Genomic DNA, 21277 nt, shown 5'->3' on the forward strand with positions numbered 1-21277 from the left:
GGATGCAATCTCTCAGTGTGGCCTTAAGTTCCTGGTCCAAGTGGTCCTTCGGCCTTTAAAGGAGCTAGGACTACAGGTGTATGGCCACCATGCCTACCTTGCACTTCCATTTTCAGTTTTGAAATGAATGGTACATAGCCTACCAAATTTGCCTTCTACATTCTCTTAACATCTTCACCATTTGTATTATGAAGAAGATGATGAGAAAGAGGAGGAGAGGAAGGGAAAGGAGGACAAAGAAAAAGAAGACATGATGACTAGAGAAACACATTTTGATATTGTATCCCAAAATGCTTTTTAAGTAATCAAAGTTTTGCTAAATAAACTTACTTGCTCTCATATAATATTTTTAACTCTTAGGCACAAAACTAGAGCTTTTAGGGGAGGATTTCCAGCTGCAAATTAATATGTTTAATTAATTTCCTTTCATTCAAAGCAAAGGACCTATCAAATTCATAGCTGGCCACTTTGCAGAAATTGAAAAACTGATCCCACAATTTATATAGAAATGCAGAAGGCCTAGAATAGCCAAAACTAGATTTTTTTCCTTTAAATTCTTTTATTGGTACATTTTAGGTATACAATACATTTACATTCATCATTGGGAACTTGTACCTTTAGATAATGTATCTTGGTTCTTATTTTTTCCCCATTCCCCTGCCCTCCAACCTCTCCACCCCTCTGTATTTGCAAAAGCTTTGTTTCCATTCTAGATATTTTTTTATAAAAGAAAAAGTCAGAGGACTAACACTAACCAATTTCCCTATTTTTTCTTTCTGGTACCAGGAATTGCATTCAGGACTTTGCACTTGCCAGGCAGGCACAGCGCTAAGAGCTAAATCCCTGGCCCCTTAATACTACCCAGTTTTAAAACTAAACTTCTTAGAATACTGTAGTAGTCAAGACATTATGGTATGGTTTATAGATTGGCATATAGATCAATGAAACAGAATTGAGAGCCCATAAATAAACCTTTACATTATGTTATAGTCAAATAATGATTGTTTTTAAATCTTGCTGGGTTGCCCTGACTGATCTCAAACTTGTGGATTTAAGTAATCCTCCAGCCTCAGCCTTCTGAGTAGCTGGTACTACAGACATCCACTATCATGTCAGACTAGTCAAGGGACTCCCCTTCACCACACCACTCTTTCTATTCTGGGGTTTGAACCCAGGACCTTGCAGTGCAAGCACTCTATTACTGAGCTACATCCCCAGCCCTTTTATTTTATTTATTTTGAGACAGGGTCTTGCTAAGGTGCCCAGACTGTCCTTGAACTCCCATTTCTTCTGCCTCAGCCTCCTGATTAGCTGGAATTACAGCCATGTGCCACTATTTCTGGCTTCATGTTTTGTTTTTTTTCTTAAACAAAGGCATCAAGGGGCTGGGGATTTAGCTCAGCGGTTCTGCTGCCTGCCTTGCAATTAATTGCAAGGACCCAAGTTTGATCCCCAGAACCAAAAAAATAAATAAATAAATAAACAAAGGCATCAAGGCATTTTGGTGGGGGAGGCAACCTTTTCTGCAAGTGGTACTGAAACAGTTGTATATGCTGATGAAAAGAACTCTAAATGAATTGTAGATTTAAATGTAAAGCATTAGGACAAAATCTTCATAACCTTATCTGCCTGGACTACATAGTGAGTTCAAGGCCCAGGCTAAATTACATAGCCAGACCCTGTCTCAAAACAAACAAAAATACAATTAAGAAAAGGATAAGACATAATACAGACCAGGAGAATATATTTGCAAATTATCTGATAAAAGTCTTGTATCTGGAATATATAAACAGCACTTAAAACCAAATGATAAAAAGATAATCTAAAAATAGACAAAATTTTTGAATAGATATTTCATCCAAAAAAGATATATCATGGGCTGGGAATATATCTCAGTGGGAAGCACTTGCTTAGCATCAGGCCCAAATTCAATTCCTAACACTACAAAGAAGAAGGATATAGAAGGAGAAAAAGGAGAAGCTACATTAACTGTCTCAGAAAGCAATAAAAAGATGGCCAACAATATTAGGGAAATAAAAATTAAAACCACAGTCAGATACCACTATATGCTCACTAGAATAACTATAATCAAAAAGACATTACTAGGTGTTGGCAAAGATGTGGAGAAACAAACTCTCATGGGCTGGGGATTTAGCTCAGTGGTGCCACCGCCTGCCTCACAAGTCAAGAACCTGAATTCAATCCCTGGTACCAAAACAAAACTCTAATACATTGCAGGTAGTAATGTAAAATCGGCCACTTTGGAAAGGTTTGGAACTTGTAAAGTGTTAAAATACTTACCATTCAAACCAGCAGTTCTATTGTAGATTTCACACAGAGTTAAAAAATGTATATTCATCCAAAGATTTAGAGATAAATATGCATAATAAACTGGTGAATGGATGAATAAAATATATACATATAATGGAATACAATTCAGCAATAAAAAGAAGTAACTTCTATTACACATGACACATGGATGAACATCAAACACACTATCATGTGAAAGCCAGACACACAAGACTACATAATATATGATTAAATTTATAAGAAATTTCCAGAAATAAACCTATAGAAACCAAAAGCAGATTGGTGGCTGCCAGGGCTGGCAGAAAGCTAGTTTGCTTTACAAGTATCCAAAAGTTTTATTTGTTCATTTTTATTTCATTTTATTTTTGACACAGGGTCTCTCTAGTTCAGGCTGGCTTGGAAGTTGCAATGATTCTCCTGCCTCAGTCTCCTGAGTCTTGAGATGAGCCACCATGCCTGGTCGTTCACTCACTTTAAATGGCATTTACAAAGTACCTACAGTATGCCAGATACAATAATGTAGGCCATACCATCATTAAAATAAATTTTTGACATAGTGACTGGCATACAGACGTATTTGTCAAATGAATATGCCATCAATACACCAAGAGCGTTAATTCATCCTTTGATTTTATTTAGTTGTCTAGTATTCATGTAGACTGTTGTGTACATGGAGTATACACTGTGAGGCATCCCATTGCAACCTTTCACATTTTTCTCTCCAAGCATGGTTGCGAAGTTTACACACCTTAGCCTGTTTGATTTTAGCAAGGATTTCTTGAAAGTGCTGGATGAAAAGAAGCAAATATAAAAACAAGAACAATCGTTAATTAGTCACAATATTTATAAGTAATTGTGGAGACACTTGAAGACTGTCTTTCTCTGAGAGGAAGACACAGTTTTCCCCCCTCCCCAGTGGATCCAAATTTCTAATCTTGCAGTTTTCCACAATTTAAAGATTGATTTCCTGGACTCCTTACAAGGGAAGGTAGTTAGGTTAAAAAAAAAACAAAACTCACCCTCCATTTACTCGAGTAATGAATTATTGTTTTGACAAGTGTACGTAATCTGTTGTAGCTCAGCAACTATTTCCCTCTCCCCCACTTTGTTTGGACCTTCTTTCAGTGGCCACAGACAGTTTCCAGGACGACAACACAGTTGTTTTCAAACTATGACCACAGCTCACCAGTTACTGGGCAGGGAACAAGTGGGATTCTGGAGGTTTTACTCTTCACTAAAACCCTTCCTTTCGCCAAAGGAGAAGCGCTGGAAGTCTTTCTCTTTCCTTGAGACAAGAAACAATTAGAGGTACTATACTTGTTCTCTGCTCTTCTTTTGATCTCTCTTCCTGACCGGGTGATCTTGATTTGGTGCCAGCAGAAATACAATTGTAGTTGATAGCACCGTTGGATATGTATATAGATCAGTTGTTGAACATTTATATGATATTTTAGGGTTGTTGTGCAAATATTTGTGCTTGATCATAATATCACTTGCTAGGAAAGTAGCAAGATTAGCAATAATGTTAAGATGTTAAACGCCAGCTTTTCTGGGAGCAGGAGATTCTCTTTCAACAACTGGATTTTCTTTTTTGTTTTTTAATGTTGGTTAGGGAAATACTCTAACCCAGGATTTTAGAGCCTGAAGGATATTTGCAGAGCCAGTTCAGTTCCTTAATTTCAAGCACTGAAGAGGAAATGTTTTGCTTCAATTTTTCTAGCAAATGAGTGTTATAACTCCAAAAGAAATCCCTGCCCACTTAACCTCAATTGTCATGATTTAGCTAACATCATACTTGGGAGGAAGATCTAAAAGGATGTAGAATTTTATTTATTTTATTTTTTTGGTACTGGGGATCAAACTCAGATCCTTGCACTTACAAGCCAGGTGGTGGAGCCACTGAGCTAAATCCCAGCTAGAATTTTGCTTTTGGTATTGATATATAAGCTATGACTGTATCAAGGCTTGCTTTTACAGTAGTGGCTGTAATGGACTTTTTTTTCTTTTCAGAGTACAGACTATTTTAATCTTTAGGAGTCCAAGATGTTTGATTCAAAAGAAGCTGCCATTTCAGCAGAAAAGGAGGCTTTGAAGTTGAAGTTACCACCCATTGTCTACCCTCCTGAAAACCTATATGCTGTCACACCAAAACAAAGAAAGCTACTAAAGTACAGAAGATCCAAGGAGCAGCAGAGCAAAATTAATAAGTTAGTGTAAGTAGCATATTCATGAACCATTCTTGCTTGGAATTCAAGTAAAATAATTAGTATTCATATTCTTACAAAAAGTCTTAACCATGTAGGCTGTTCATGAGCTAAATACTATCAAATTAATTAGAAAAACCATTGAAAAGTAATCATAGTGATAGCAAATATTGTACAGCACTTACTTTTTCAGATATTGTTTTAGGTTGTTGTTCATGAGCTAAATACTTTCAAATTAATTAGAAAAACCATTGAAAAGTAATCATAGTGATAGCAAATATTGTATAGCACTTACTTTTTCAGATATTGTTTTACCTACACTTCTCACGACAACCCTATAAGGTAAGTACTATTGTTATTTCTATCCTTCAGATGAATAAGCTGAGGTACAGAGAAGGTAACTAACTTGCTAAAGGTCCCATAGCTGTAGTTTAGATCCAAATGATCTGGTTCTTTTTATTTTTTTGGTACCAGGGATCGAACTTGGGTTCTTGTGCTTGCAAGGCAGGAGGCGGCACCACTGAGCTAAATCCCTGGTCCTTAAAGGATCTGGTTCTAGAGGGCACAAACTTTAAGCCCTACACTGTTCTGTGTCTCAGTATGTTATGATAACACTGGTCCCCAAATGTACACCCAAGTAACTGGGCCTCTACGAATAGCATTGCCTTTGACAAAGTGTTTCTTTTTCAACCATTTTAATTAAATTTTCTCTATACAAAAAAAATGTCCAATATTCTGCTCTCTACTTCCCCCCAATTTAGTGGAAATTAAAACTAATTTAGGTATTAGTTACCAAAGGCTGTGAAGATGTCAATTCAGTTCAGTCCAACAGTTAACTGAGAATTTCAATACCTAAGGCTATAAATAAATGAAAAAGACATGGATCTCACTTACAAAATTTTGACCCAACACTGAAGTATAAAATGAGAAATTTTCCTCTGATAGATTCCTTGCTTCCTTTTTTGCATATTCTTTCCTTCTTGGTCAGTCTCTTATAAATATTTTTGCAACCAACTGAGTCCTACTATTATGTTAACATTCATGTTATCAATTTAATAATTTAAATATTTGCCAATTTTATTTTCCTTACACTTAAAAAAGGTCTGTTAACCATAAAACTTCTTTAGTTTTATATTTTTATTAGTCTATCAAATCCTTTTTCATGTTCAAATCTAAATTTATAAGGTATATTAGCTAATATCAGTACGTTTTATTAGAGATCTTTAACCTTTATTCCTAACACTCAACTAAGTGTTTCAGTAGACTTAGAAGGGAGTTCTCTAGGAGTTAGACTTTTCAAAACTAAGTAATTGTTCTTACTTGGAGAGCTTTAACAAAGAAAAGGACAAGGAACAGATTCCAGGCACATTTTCTACTTCATGTCAAAAAGTCTTAGAAATTTTAGTTTAATTATGTGCTCGTTAAGAATCAATAGGATCAATAGAATCAATAGGGGGTGAAGGGAGGGCAGGGACAAGGGGAAAAAATGAGAACCAAGACCTGTCCTTGTAAAGGTACAAGATCCCAATAATGAATGTAACTACTGTATACCTAAAATGTACCAATAAACTCCATTAAAAAAAAAGAATCAATAGGAAAACGAGTCTATTAAAAAAAAAAACCTAATTCAAGTTGGATGTGGTAGCACATACCTGTAATTCCAGCATTTTGAGAGCCTGAGGCAGGAAAATGGCAAGTTTTGGCCCAGTCTCTCAAATTTAGCAATTTTATGAAACGCTGCCTCAAAATTTTAAAATGGAAAAAGAGCTGGAGATTTATCTCAGAGATAGTTAACCCTTCATTTAATTCCCAGTAACAAAAACCAACCCCCCCCACGTCTAATTCAGTTTTGGGATGAATTAAAATTTAATTCAGTTTTAGCCGGGCGTGGTGGTACACACCTGTAATCCCAGTACTCAGGAGGCTGAAGCAGGAGGATCATTGCAAATTCGAGACCAGCCTGGGCTACACAGTGAGTTCCGGAGCAGTCTGAACTACATAGTGAGACCCTGTCTCAAAAAAACAAACCAAAACAAAACTTAATTCAGTTTTGGGCTGTGAATTTAGCTTAGTGGTGCCACCGCCTGCCTCCCAAACACAAGGTCTTGAGTTTGATTCCTTGGTACCAAACAAAACAAAAACACAAAACACAAAAAAAAACCCACCTTAATTCAGTTTTGGTAAAAGTAGAATATCGAAAGATAGGAGAGAAAATTTTCAGTTTAAGTAAAAGTAGAATATCTAAAATATAGAGAAAATTTTTACTCTGCACTTGTCAAAAAAGCAGGGGTAAGGGGAAAAAATGAGAATCAAGACTTGTCATGTAGAGGTACAAGATCCCAACAATGAATGTAACTGTACTGTATCCCTAAAATGTACCAATAAACTCAATTAAAGCTGAAAAAAAAATCTGGAATTCTGGTATTATACTCTAAGAGATACATTGATATATCAGAATAGGTACGGGGAGAGAGAGGAAATTTGAAACTATATAATTTGAAGGAAGCTGATTTTCTTAATTAGTTCTGGCATCAATCAAGCCTGAGTTCATATCCCTCCTCTGCAGTTTGTTAGGCATTTAAATTTGGCAAATTATATAACTTTACTTACTTTATGTTTCTGCCTGTAAGATGGAGAAAAGTACTCACTCTTTTTGTGGGTTAAAGCCAATGCCTATGACATAATAAGCTCAGCATAAACAGTAATTCTTATTAATAGGAGCAGATGAAGGAACTGGATAGGTATTAAGTTTTGGAAGAACAATATGAAAGAAGAATATGACCTATATTGCTCCAGAGAATAGAAGTTAAAAGGATACAACTCAGTATAGGAAATTTGTTTCTAAGAATATGAACTAGCTGAGAATAAGTTGGACTGCCTCAGAAAGTGCTAGTGACTGTCACTTACCACCTCTCATCCTTGGATACCATGGGTATAGCTCGATACTGTTGTGAAAATCCACCTGTTAGGTAACCAGATATGCAAGATCTTTTTCATGTCTACTATTCTGGTTATTCTTTCAACAGATACTTACTGAGCTTGCACCATAAAAGATACTACCTAAGTTGTGTGGATAGAGCAGAGCAAAAAACAGACATGACCATTGTCTTTATGTGGAATTTATCAGGCTATGGTTTTGTGGCTCCATTCGCCACCCTTCCTTTGCAATTCCTTTTGGCTCTCCTTTAATCTCTCTGATGTTAATCCTTTCACCCCTTCAGTTGTTGTTTATCATTATTCCTGTCACACTTGGCATTCTCCAATCTACTTGAGGCCTAGTTTGTTTGTTTCATTGCATATGTTCTTTTGTCATCGTTTATAATGTATCTAGTCTTTACAGACTGTTAGATTTGTCTTCTTCCCTATTCCCCCCCACATACCCTTTGCCTGTCTGTCTGTCTCTGTCATTTGTGGTATTAGGGATTGAATCTGTTGCCTTTGCACTGAGCTATCTATAGCCATAGCTTTTTAAATTTTGAGATATGATCTTGCTAAGTCACTAGATTTCCCAGATTGGGCTTGAACTTGCAATCATTTTGCCTTAGTCTCCAAGAGTACTGGGATGAGAAGTGTGTACCACTGCACTTAGCTAGATTTATCTTTCTAGAAATGTTTCCATTGTACAAAAAGTCTCAGTGGTTTACTATTGTCTGTTGAGTAGAGTTTGCTACTTGAGGCTCTTAACTAAATTTTCCAGTCTACTTCTCCAGACTTATCTCCACTTTATCCAGTAGGTTCTGGGCACATCACTCCTTTTCTTTCCTTTTGATCCTTCTTTCCTGTTTCACAGGATCTTTGCTTTTTTCAGATCCCTGGAAAAGTACATCTCCACCCTAAGTCCTCTTTCACTTAAAGCTTATTTGAAATGCTTATGTGCTCATGTGCACATTCCTGCATCAGAAGTCTGAATGTGGGTCGTAAGTCTGAGGGGCAGGTAGTAAGTCTGAACAGTGCACCTTGTTGTTGTTAAATGGACAGATTGTTAAGCGAAGAATATCTTTATCAAATGGTGGTAAGGTTATGAAGCAAGATAAATAAAAATAAAAGAGATAGTTAAAGAAGTGCATCTTAACATAGGGTGTAAGGGCAGGCTTCTCCAACAGGGGGCATTTAAATAGAAATGATACACTGCACCAGTATTAATTTTTAGATTGTCAGTAAGTTATAGTTGAATAAGTTCATTTTAGTTTTAGTTTTAATCTTTTGCATTATAAGGTCACATTGATAATGGCTGTTAGGAATTGTTTCTTGTAGAAAATTCAGTCAGATAAAGAGTTCTTGAATATCTCTTTTAGTATAGTTGAAAAATGTTCAACTTACAGTGCTTTAATAATTTATGCTAGTGTTATGTTTGACTTATATTTTTTCTAACTATAAATTTCAGAATCGATAGAGCCAAAATAAATTTAGACAGAACACTGAATAAAAGAATACCTCCATTACCAGAGCCTGATTATCCTTCAACTGTAAGTTGTTTTCTCTTTTAAAAATTTTTCCATTTTAATTTTTAATCAAGTCTGTCTTATTATAATTAATTTTTTAAATAACAATTCAGACTATTTTTGATTTTTTAAAAATTTAAAATTTACTTCTTGACTTAATTATATTTTATTTGTTTGTTTTTGACAGATGACCAGTGACATTAAAAAGAAAGGAGTGAGTTCAATTTTAAAATTTCTTGTTGGAAAATGTTTGAAGAGGTTATTAAAGTTTTTTCTAAAGCTACCTGTTAAATCCTATCCTAGATTATCTCAACACTGATATAGTGATAATTATCGACACTACAAATACTTACTGAGAATCTATTCTAGGTGCTAGAGATTAAAAAAAAAAGATAGAGGAAAGCCACTGACTGTATGGATGACAGTATGAGACCGCAATGTAATTGGTGGAAAGAGAACATCATGCAAAATTTCTGTAATAGTAAAGTATACAGAGACATGGAGCTGGTTACATCTTATGTGGCATATTCTCAAATGGGACTTTAAGCTTTCTAATTTCCTTAAGGTTTTCTTTGGTGATAGAGGACTGAGGAAAGTATTTCCCCATAGATTAATTTTTTTTTTAATTTTATTGAGTTTATTGGTACATTTTAGGGATACAGTACAGTTACATTCATTGTTGGGATCATGTACCTTTACATGGCAAGTCTTGATTCTCATTTTTTCCCCTTACCTCTGCCCTCCCTTCACCCCCTCCTCCCCTCCCCATCTACAAACACTTTATTTTCATCTTTTCATTCTCTCACATTTTTTTCTTTTCCCTTTTTGTTCTTCCCCTACGTATCACACCTTCCCTACACCTTTAGCTCCTTTCTTCAAATTTCTAAATGTCAGTAATCTTATTAGAATCTTATGCATTGTTGCAGAATATTCACACCAGGGAAACTATTTGGTATTTACACGTGTGACTTATTTATTTCACTTAGGAGTATATCTTCAATATGTATCCATTTTCCTATGAATGAATCTATTCTCTCGCTCTTTATGGCTGAGTAATACTCCATTTTATAGAAAAACCACAACTTCTTTATCCAGTTTCCAACGGATGGGCAAATAGGTTGTTTCCAAGATTTAGCTATTACAAACTGTGCCGCTATAAAGATGGGTGCGCATACTTCTCTGTGATATGATTCTTTTAGTTCTCTTGGAAGGATACCCAGCAGAGGGATGGCTGGGTCAATTTTTTAGACAGGGTCTTTCTGTGCAGTTCAGGCTGGCCTCGAACTCACTATGTAGCTGAGGCTGGCCTCAAACTCATGGCGATCCTCCTGTCTAAATCTCCCAAGTGCTGGGATTACAGGAGTGAGCCACCGGGCCTGGCTAATTTCCCCATGGATTGAGAATACATGGAAGAAATTCCTCTCAGCTAGTCAAGGTTTTTTTTTGTTTGTTTGTTTTTTGTTGCTTTGTTTTTTTTAGAGTGCCTTTCTTCTTCCCTTTTAATCTCCAAACTTTCTAAAGAATGTCTCTCTGTTAGGTATAAAAACACCCAAATGTGTGAAGCTGGGTGAACTGTAAGATGTATTTGTCTGTATGTTTAGCATTCTTACTGTTCTTCCATAGCTCTTACTTTCTAGTGTCTTGAAGTTGTAAGGCATGAAAACAGTCTTCACTCCTGAACCCACTCCTCTTGGCAGTCTGGCTTTTAGGAACTCTACTACTTCATCACCGATGTCACAAGTGATCACTATTTGCCAAATCTAAATGATATTTTTTTCAATCCTTCTCTCTAGAGCTTCACTGAACTTTAAAATTCTTTTTACTTTAAAGTATTTGTATACGTGTGTCAGAGTAAAAACCCAGAAATAGCCCACACTAATTTTTTTCCAGCTTTAATTGAGTTTATTGGTACATTTTAGGGATACAGTACAATTACATTCATTGTTGGGATCTTGTACCTCTACACGACAGGTCTTGGTTCTCATTTTTTCCCCTTGTCCCTGCCCTCCCTTCACTCCCTCCTCCCCTCCCCATCTACAAACACTTTATTTCCATCTTTTCATTATCTCACATTTTTTTCTTTTCCATTATTACCCTTCCCCTACCCATCTGACTTTCCCTACACCTTTAGCTCCTTTCTTCCCATTTCTAAATGTCAGTAATCTTACTAGGATCTTATGTATTATTGCAGATTATTCACACCAGAGAAACTATTCGGTATTTACACGTGTGACTTATTTATTTCACTCAGGAGTATATCTTCAATATGTATCCATTTTCCTATGAATGAATCTATTTTCTCATTCTTTATGGCTAATATTCCATTTTATAGAAAAACCACATCTTCTTTATCCAGTTTCCAATGGATGGGCAGATGGGCTGTTTCCAAGATTTAGCTATTACAAACTGTGCCGCTATAAACATGGGTGTGCATACTTCTCTGTGATATGATTCTTTTAGTTCTTTTGGAAAGATACCCAGCAGAGGGATGGCTGGCTCAAATGGAACCTCCAGTCCAAGCTCTTTGAGGTATCTCCATATTGATTTCCATAGTGGTTGCACCAGTCTGCACTCCCACCAGCAATGGAGAAGGGTTCCTTTCTCCCACAACCCCGCCAACATTTGTTATTGTGTGATTTCTTGATAGCAGCCATTCTTTGTGGGGTGAGGTGGAATCTCAGTGTTGTTTTCATCTGCATCTCTCGAATGATCAGTGATGTGGAACATTTTTTCATATACTTACTTGCTGCTTTTACTTCTTTGTCTGAGAAATGTGTGTTCATTTCAGTTGCCCATTTTTGAATCGGATCTTTATATTTGTGGGGGCTGGTTGTTTTGAGTTCTTTATATATTCTTGATAATAGTCCTTTGTCTGAGGAACAGCTGGTAAAAATTTTTTCCCACATTGTAGATTGTCTCTTAGCTCTGCTGATGGTTTCTTTTGAAGTACAGAAGCTTTTTAATAAGATGAGATCCCACACTGATTTTTGAAAAGGTACAAAAATGATTCATTGAGGGAAGGATAGTCTTTGTAACAAATGAGGTAGAGCAATTGGATAGTTATTAAAAAAAAAAACAAAATCCTTAGCCTAAACCTCACATCCTACGCAAAAGTTGACCCAAAATAGGTTTAAATGTAAAGTGTAAGACTTTTAAAAACTTTTAGAAGAAAATATAGGAGAAACATAAAATTACAATATTTTCAGAAGAAAACAGGTCTAAGGAAAGTTTTTTTTTAGACAGGATCTCCCTGTGCTAGCCTCGAACTCACTTTGTAGCATGGGCTGGCCTTGAACTTGCAGTGATCCTCCTGCCTCAGCCTCTGGAGTGCTGGGATTACAGGCATGAGCCACCATGCCTGGCGAAGAGTTCTTAAGTATGACCTGAAAAACACAGTTCATAAAGAATACCAATAAATTGAATTTCATCAAAACATAAAATTATTACTCAGTGTTAAGAGGATAAAAACCAAGCTATGTATGTAGTGAGAAAAATATTTACAAATCACTTATCCAACAAAGTGCCTGTATCTAGAATATATAAAGAATTCTTAAAATTCAACAATATAAAAATGAGTAGAAGATATCAACAGAAATTTTATCACAGAGGATATATAGATTGCAAATAATCATATGTTAATCATTAGGAAATACAAATTAAAATTATGATGAATTCTTACTGTATACCTATTGAATGGTTGAAATTTTAAAATGACAATTCCAATTGACTTGGATTATGCTGATTATTTATTTCTTTTCTTATATTCCTTTGTACTTATTTTTCTGGATCTCTGTTATTTTTCTATCATCTTTATGAGTTCTCCTTCCTTGTCTGCCTATAGTTACTTCTCTTTCTTTTAATTTTTTGAAGAATCCTCTCCGTTTCTGATTTCAAATACTTTCATATTGTTATGACTTTCAGGGATTTTCATACATAAATGCCTCCATGACACACTTCCATTCTAGTTGTTATTATCACTTTGCAGTTACTTATGCTTCAAATATTATTTTCCCCTCCTGAACTACGCATTTGTCCTATATAATTAGTCCCTACATGCTGTGACTATTGATCAAATCAGTGCCATTCTTGTTTTAGCATTAGATCAGAACTTCATCTCTTGTCTTGATACCAACAGCCATTAATGGCTTCCTATGTAGAATTAATGCTTAACGTGGGACACAGACCTTCTATAATGTGATCCTTGCCTCTTTGTCAGTCACACTCTTCTCTCACTGTGCTTTGTATTACACTTTCTACTCCACCTTTATGGATTTGCTTATTATTCGTTAAGAAAATATAACATTTTTCTTTGGTGCTTTTGCCCTAGTAAGTCTTCTGTCAACGTTTCCTTTTACCTGTTTGTCTCTAATTTAGCTCAGCTATCACTGCCATAAATTTACCATCCGAACCATTTTTAAGTATACAATTTAGTAGTGTTAGGTATTTTCACATTGTTGTGCAAACCAATCTTCATAACATTTTCATCTTGCAAAACTGAAACTCTTTACTTCTTAAATAATAACTCCCCATTTCCTCCTCCCCTCAACCTCTTGCACTACTCTTGTTTTGTTTCTATGAATTTAATGAGCCTAGATACCTCCTATAGATGGAATCATACAATATTTGTCTTCGTGTGGATATGATGTGTATGCTGGAAATTGAACACAGAGCCTTGCTGATGCTAAGCACATGCTCTATTACTGAACTACACTCTTAGCCAATTATTATTATTATTATTATTTTGTGATTGGGTTATTTAACGTAACGTACTGTCCTCCAAGGTCACTCATCCCCTAAAATTTAAAGGCTTTCTTTGTAGTTTTTCTGAGATTATGTTGCAAATATTACCTCCAAGATTGTCTTTTGACTTTTTAATTATATTTTTCTATATAAATATATTTACTTTAATGTAGTCAGAATTTATGACTTTTTTCTTTTTTGAACCTGGAGTTTGAATTATAGAAAGTTTTTCCTTATTCTCAAGTTATAGAATACTTTATTCTTTTTTATCCCAAGTTTTTGTAATAGTTTCAGCCTGTAAGTTAAATTAATGGTCTACTTGAACTGTATTCTTGTGTATGCTGAGAAGTATGGCTTAATTTATCCTTTTCCCTACATTTGTTCTATAATTATTTATTAAAATGTTATTTTTTGCCCCAGTGATTTGAAATATCATGTTCATTATGTGCAAAATTTTCTGATGTACTTGTCTATTTCTGGATTTTATATTCTTTTATACTGATCTTTTTGTGTGCCTATATCACTTGTATCAATTGTGAGGCCTTATAGAATGTTTGACTGTCTCCTAGGGCCAATCCTCCATTGTAGATTTTCTTTCCTGAAATTTTTTTGGTTATTCTTGCATGTCAGTTATCCACAAGAACTTTAGATCATCTTGTCTAGTTCGATAAAAATATGTGTAGATATTTTTGTTGGATTTGTGTAATTGTGTTCATTTTGGCACAAACTGAAATTTTCATGATGTTAAGAGGTCTTTACTAAAAGCAAGTGTTGTTCACATGTATTTTTTGTTAGATTCTTCATTCTTATGGGAGAATTTGGGAAATTATATTACTCCTTGTTTGTTTGTTTATTAGTGATACCAGAGAGTGAACCGAGGGCCTTCTCATTGAGCTACATTCCCAGCTCTTTTTACTATTTATTATTTATTATTTATTATTTATTATTATTTATTATTATTATTATTGGTACTGGGGATCAAACTCAGGCCCTTGTGCTTGCGAGGCAGGCTTCAGAACCACTGAGCCAAATCCCTGGCCCTTTTTATTTTTTGAGGCAGGGTTTTGTTAAGTTGTCCAGGCTAAGCTTCATTTTGAGATCCTCCTGCCACAGCCTCCCAGAATGTAGGGATTACAGGCATGTACCACCATACTGGACTTAATACTACTTGTATATTAGAATATAATCTCTAAGAAAGCATGAGGTTTGTCTGTTTTGTTTAGTACTGTGTACTCAGTATTCAGAATAATATTTGAATATTTGTTGAATTAATTAATACCTATTGAATGTAGGAATAATATGTTAAAGGATCTTTGTTTTGCCCAGAAAAAGTTTTGGATCTTTGTTTTGCCCTGAAGAATATGCCAAGAACATTAATTTGGCAAGAATTCCTCACACATAAAGAAAAGGATAAAATATTTCCTTTGTAGAGGATATATTTGGGTTAAATGTTTTTTATTTTGAAAACATGTACTTTTTGAGAATATTTTTATTCTGGGAAAATATTGCCTTAGGAAGGGAGAGCTCAGGAGTTACCATGAAATATACCATTCAGAACGTTTTTTTTTTTATGTCCTCAGTTGAGCTATAATTACATGAAGCAGTGTGTAGAAAGTAGTCCTGTAGTGCCTATTCAGCAGGAATGGCTGGATCACATGTTAATGCTGATACCTGGGCCTTTAAAAGAAGGGAAAGAAAGAGAAGAACTGCTTGAATGTCTCATAAAGGAGGTGTCAAGTGACTTTGAAAAAAGCATGAAGAGGTGTTTAGGTAAGTAGCACTTAACACACACTAAGCTTCTTTTGCCTTTGCCTTAACAGTGAATTAAAAGTAGAAGCAAAATGAATACTGAACATCATGTATTTATATATGTTTCTGAGATATGACTTTTATTTAAGATTTTTATTCTAAGCCTACATTCTAGTCAAAACCTCTGTGATTTAAGGCTACTTATTATAATTTTTGTGTTTATTAGCTAATATGTGTAGTTTTTTATTTTTTATTTTGTCTTTATAGCTTTAGCTACCCTATTTGCACTATTGTTAAGAAATATTAATATATTTTGAAAGATTTGTTAGGAATTTAACATCTGATTTTTATTGGAATAATGCTTTTCTTTTTTAATGTACAAAAATTTTATCTATCATGAATAACATGTTTTGAAATATGTGTACAATTGTGTAATTACTAAATTAAGCTAATTAACTTATTCATTATCTCATGTACTTATTCTTTTGTGGCGAGAACACTTAAAACCTACTCTGTTAGCAATTTTTAAGAATAAAATACATTGTTTTTCATTATGGTCATCATGTTTGTACAATAGATCTGTTGAACTTATTCCTTCCATCTGACTGAAATTTTATATCTTTTGACCAACACCTTGCCAACTTCTTTCCCTCACTACCTCTATAATAACCATGAAATAAATTCATAAATGGATATGCCTGACCTTTGAATAGATAGGATGCAAAGAATTGAGAGTTAAGAGCTTTTCTGTATCTTAATTTACCTCCAAAATATGGCCCAAATAGTATTAACCGCTTGATTTTGTTTCAACTTAGTATTTTCTTGTATTCATTTCAATGCACAATAAACAATACCATCGAATATAAAAAGATTTTTTTTTGGTGTGTGGTACTGGAGATTGAACCTAGGGCCTAAGTGCATGCTAGGCTATTGCTCTATCATTGAGCTACATCTCCATCCCAAAAGGTAAGAGAATTTAATATGGGTAAGTATTGCAAAATTTTAAGGAATACTAATATATACATGTATTTTAGTGCAGAGTGTTCTTGTGAAACCACAAGTTAAGTGGCTTGAAGATGCTGGAGGCCCTTTACCTGAATCCCCTGTGTAAGTAAATTATTTTAAAAATAGTATTTCATTTAGTCTTGTTTTTTGTTTTTTTTTGGCTTGAACAACAGGGTTTTACTTTCCTGCATTTCTGGAGTTTAGATATCCCAGCTCAAGGTGTTGATGGTACTGGTTTCTTCATAGGCTGCTCCTCTTAGCATATAGATGGCCATCTTCTGTCTGTGTCTTCACATTGTCTTCCAGCTGTGTCATTTAGGTTTTTCTTTTTTTTGGTAGCAGAGATTGAACTCAGGACCTTGTGTTGCGAGGCAGGCAGCAGAACCACTGAGTTAAATCCCAGCCCTGTATCATTTAGTTTTTAATACAGCTTGCAAATGAACTGATCTCAGTTTCAAGTCTACAGTTGTGAAGCTGAAAAGTATTTTTGAAATTTACCTAAAAAACTCCAAAGGTTTTCTCTACACTGTGCTTGAACAGTTCTGTTTATACACATAGAAAGACCTTTATGAATGTCCAGTTCAACTTGGCTTTGAGTAAGCTTGGTGTATTCCAGAGAGATTTTTACATCCTTTCTCCCTATCCGTAAAGAACCAGAGCAGAATAAGAGTAAATAAGACACTGAGATTTGGATGTGCTTTTTATTTAAGGTGTATCTTCTAAGGCTCCCAGTGCTACCCACAGTTTCTTCTTCTCAATCTCTATTTTGCTTACTTTAATACTAATTTCATGCCAAAAACATAATTTCATAAGGTATAGCGTTATCATTTGAATTATGTTTGATACTGTGTTTTGCTTTTTCAGAGGACTAGATTATTCCAATCCTTGGCATTGTAGCTATGTGCAGGCAAGAAATCAAATATTATCTAATTTGCACATTGTTCATCCAACTATGAAAATGTTACTGGACATTGGTTATACAACATTTACTGATACAGTTTTGCTGGACTTTACAGGAATTAGGTAAATCCAGTATCTATTAATTGATATTTAAAATTTGAATGTCTCCTTGCCTAGCATATATTTTGATTGTATAATTTTGAAACTGATTCATAATCTTCAAAATGTTTCTTTAGATTTTAGAATTTTAAAATGTATTTTTTAACAGTGTGTTTCAAGACCAAAATGTCATTTGTATCAAATTATTTATGTTTTTTCCTCATAAATAGAGCTCAAGGCCCAATTGATTGTGAAACACTGAAAAATGATCTATCAATTCGAGCTAAAAAGGCGGAAGAGAAGATAATGAACACATGGTATCCAAAGGTAATAAATCTTTTTACCAAGAAGGAAGCACTGGAAGGCATTAAACCTGAAAAATTGCATGCATTTTATAACTGTGTTTCCACACTCATGTCAAATCAGGTAAATATATTTTATTTATCTTACTGATAACTTTGTTAAAATTATTCAGTATTTTACTTTTTAAAATTTTTTTGGTACCGGGGATCGAACTTGGGTCCTTGAGCTTGCAAGGCAGATAGCAGAACCACTGAGCTAAATCTCCTGCCCTATTTCAGTATTTTAAATAAAATTATATTTAAAAATAGTGTTAAGTAATTTGAAATAAGTTAAAATATTTTTGTTATAAATTTATTTAAATAAATTTAGGAGAAAAATAGTTTTTGAAGCAGTCTAAAATGGGAAGGGGCTGGGAGATAGCTAAGTGGTGGAGTGCTTACCTACCATATGTGAGGTGGATATAGTTCAGTGGTAGACTGGTACCTAGCATGTGTGAGGCCCAGTCCTCAAAACAAAACTATAGCCAGGGATTTAGCTCAATGGTGCTATGCCTGCCTGGCAAGCATAAGATCCTGAGTTCATTTCCTCATACTGGAAAAAAAAAAATGCTATACTGAAATGGGTTTTTATTTGTATGAAATAAATTGTGAAATTTTAATGTGATCATGGGTATGCTGAAAGCTATAAAGGTAAAAATTTTAAAATGAGTATTTTTTTTTTTTAAAGGAGACTTTAATAGAGAAGGCAGGTTAAGAAGAGAGGAGACACGGAAGAGAGAGAGAGTGAGGGGGTGGGGAGAGGGAGAGAGGAAGCTAAAATGAGTTTTTTGTTGTTGTTACCAGGGATGGAACTCAGAACTGTGCACTTGAGAGGCAGGCACCATGCCACTGAGCTAAATCCCCAGCCAAAATGATTGCTTTGAAGGGAAAGACTGAGAGAGTGATTTCTCACAGTGTACTAGTTATTTCAATTGATGGGAAATTAGTGCTTCAAAAAAAAAATAAATTTTGGGCCAGGGATTTAGCTCAGTGGTTCCTTGCAAGACTGCCTTGCAAGTGTAAGGACCCGAGTTCGATCCCCAGTACCCAAAAAACAAACAAACAAACAAACAAAAATTTTGTTTAGTTTTGAGAGGAAAGTCTTGGTATGTGGTTCAGGCTGGCCTCAAAATCACGATGATCCTCCTACCTCAGCCTCCTAGTACTTGGATTACAGGCATGCACCACCCCATAGCTGGCCAAGGAAATAAATTTTGATGAATATTTAAAAATTAAGGGCTAGGGATATAGCTCAGTTGGTTTGTCCACTGCCTGCCTCGCAAGCACAAGGTCCCAAGTTTGATCTCTGGTACCAAAAAAAAAAAAAAAATTAAAAAAATTAAAGTCCCCTGGGTGGGTGGAGGCATACTGAGACAGGAGGAGGATCACAAGGTCGAGGCCAGCCTGAGCAACCCAGTGAGATCCTTTCTCAAAAAGAGTGGGGATTAGTTCAGGGCTCCCTGGGTTAAATCCCAAGTTTTGTAAAAAACCAAACCGAAACAAAACCACCTCCCCGCAAAATAAAACCCCAAGAATCTTTTAAATTGAAACTGAAGTCTACAGCCATAGTGCCCTGAATGTGTCTGATCTCATTTAAATTGAAAATGAGTTTTTAACTCATGGCCAATATTGAGTAATTCTCAATAATAGTTTTTTAAATTTTTAAAATTTTCCCTCAAAACTCGCTTCTGAATTTTGAGTTGATCTTTGTGATTAATCCTTATATTCATGTTGGAAGACTTGGATTTTTTTTGAGGGAGGTTTGTTTTTTTGAGACAGGATATTGCTGTATAGTTTAGGCTGGTCTTGAATTCACTGTGTAGCTCAGGTTGGCCTCAAACTTGTGGCAATCCTCTTGCCTCTTGAGTGCTAGAATTTTTTTAAATTTCAAAATTAATAAATATTATTTTATCCCATTCCCCCTCAAGCCCCGTCCCCTCCCTATGTACAAAAGCTTTGATTCCATTTTTTCCTTCTATTTTCACTTTTTTCAAAAATTTTTTTAAATGAGAGGAAAGTCGAGAAATATGTATGATTACTTGGCTCATGATTAAAGGCAATAAGCTAATTTTCTATAGTTTTATTGGAGTATGTTAATACAAGGACCATGTTAGTAAATATGTTTTTGGAAATTACTAAATTCCAAGTTGATTGGTTATTTTGTTGTTTGTAAAATCTTATTCTAAATGTTATTGATAGGGGCTGGGGATTTAGCTCAGTGGTTTTGCCACCTGCCTCGCAAGTGCAAGGTCCTGAATTCGATCCCTGGTACCAAAAAAAAAAAAAAAAAAAAGTTATTGATTATCTTTAAATGCTAAAGTATTACTTTTGTGTAATTGATTTATAGAACCCTTAAATTTTTACTGTTGTAAATGTACAATTCTACAAAAACAGTTTTGAATAAAAACTTTAATTTTGGTGAAGATCGCCAAAGATTCCATGAATGTTCTTTCGTATTTAAAAGGATAGTATACCTATTTAATAGCTTTGTGTAACACTGTAACTAATATACATGGTTTGCTTTCCACTTTACTGGCTTAAGAGAACTAGGATTGTTTTGTGAGTAAAGGAACAGGTAGAGTAATATTTTAAAGATTAGATCCATATTTGCCTGCTGCATTAAATTTTCAACAATTAGGTATATATAAAAATTCATTTTTCATGGTTAGACACAGGTTGCACATATTTCTAAGTTCCAATGGATTTTCTTCATCTAACATTGGACAAGAAATGACTCCTAGAGGAAAAATTACCTTGGTTCTATTGTTTGATGATTTCTATGATGTAATAAATATGTGGTATAAATAACAGTAGATCTCAAATTTCTAAGGGTTTTGAATTGGCTCCCAGACATTCTTGAATATTTAACAACTGGCTTTGTGACAAAAGGAACTGGGTCTCGTACATGATACCCCATGTGCATGTCGCACGATGACACGCTTATCTTTGGGTGTTAGGCCTGCTTTACGCCCATTCTTCACATGTAGTTTCCTCTTCTGGAATGTTTTGTGTGCTAAGGAAAGAAAGACTAAAGAATGTGGAAAATTCTTTATTGCCATTTTACATTGTTGATATTCTATTTTAAAAATTGTGGTTTGCATATTATTCTATTTATTGTTTTAGATTATTTTATAAAGAATATATTATACTGAATGATGATAATTTCCAGATTGAATGGATTGATCAAATGCTTTCATTATACAAAATGAATCACTGATTTTTACTTAAAGGGTAAATTTTTAGTTTCTAAAATAATAATTTATGACATTATGCAGATAAAAGATGTCTTAAGAAGAACTATAGAAGGATTTGTAAGACTATTTGATCCAAAAGATCAACAAAGACTGCCAATATTTAAGATGGAATTGACATTTGATGATGATAAAATGGAATTTTACCCTACCTTTCAAGATTTGGAAGATGTTATTTTAGGTTTGGTAGAGCGAATAGCTGAAGTTCTGCAGGTATCATCCCTACACATGAGGTT

General features: G+C 34.7%; 1 protein-coding gene across 2 annotated transcripts in view; it reads left to right on the forward strand.

Annotated features, from left to right (window-relative positions):
* The window catches only part of Dnah12 (dynein axonemal heavy chain 12), a 245694-nt gene that overhangs the window by 4596 nt on the left and 219821 nt on the right, over positions 1-21277 (forward strand). For both annotated transcript variants that reach the window (XM_010612737.3, XM_010612736.3), the window contains exons 2-10: positions 3436-3618; positions 4321-4523; positions 8899-8980; positions 9144-9170; positions 15277-15466; positions 16480-16552; positions 17315-17473; positions 17680-17875; positions 21066-21254. In XM_010612737.3, the coding sequence (XP_010611039.1) occupies positions 4354-4523; positions 8899-8980; positions 9144-9170; positions 15277-15466; positions 16480-16552; positions 17315-17473; positions 17680-17875; positions 21066-21254 (1086 nt within the window). In that variant the 5' untranslated portion in view covers positions 3436-3618; positions 4321-4353. The remainder of the gene's footprint in view (positions 1-3435; positions 3619-4320; positions 4524-8898; positions 8981-9143; positions 9171-15276; positions 15467-16479; positions 16553-17314; positions 17474-17679; positions 17876-21065; positions 21255-21277) is intronic.

Source organism: Fukomys damarensis, unplaced genomic scaffold (genome assembly GCF_012274545.1).
Source record: "Fukomys damarensis isolate Sample0158 unplaced genomic scaffold, DMR_v1.0_HiC HiC_scaffold_28, whole genome shotgun sequence".
NCBI classification, from domain to species: Eukaryota; Metazoa; Chordata; class Mammalia; order Rodentia; family Bathyergidae; genus Fukomys; species Fukomys damarensis.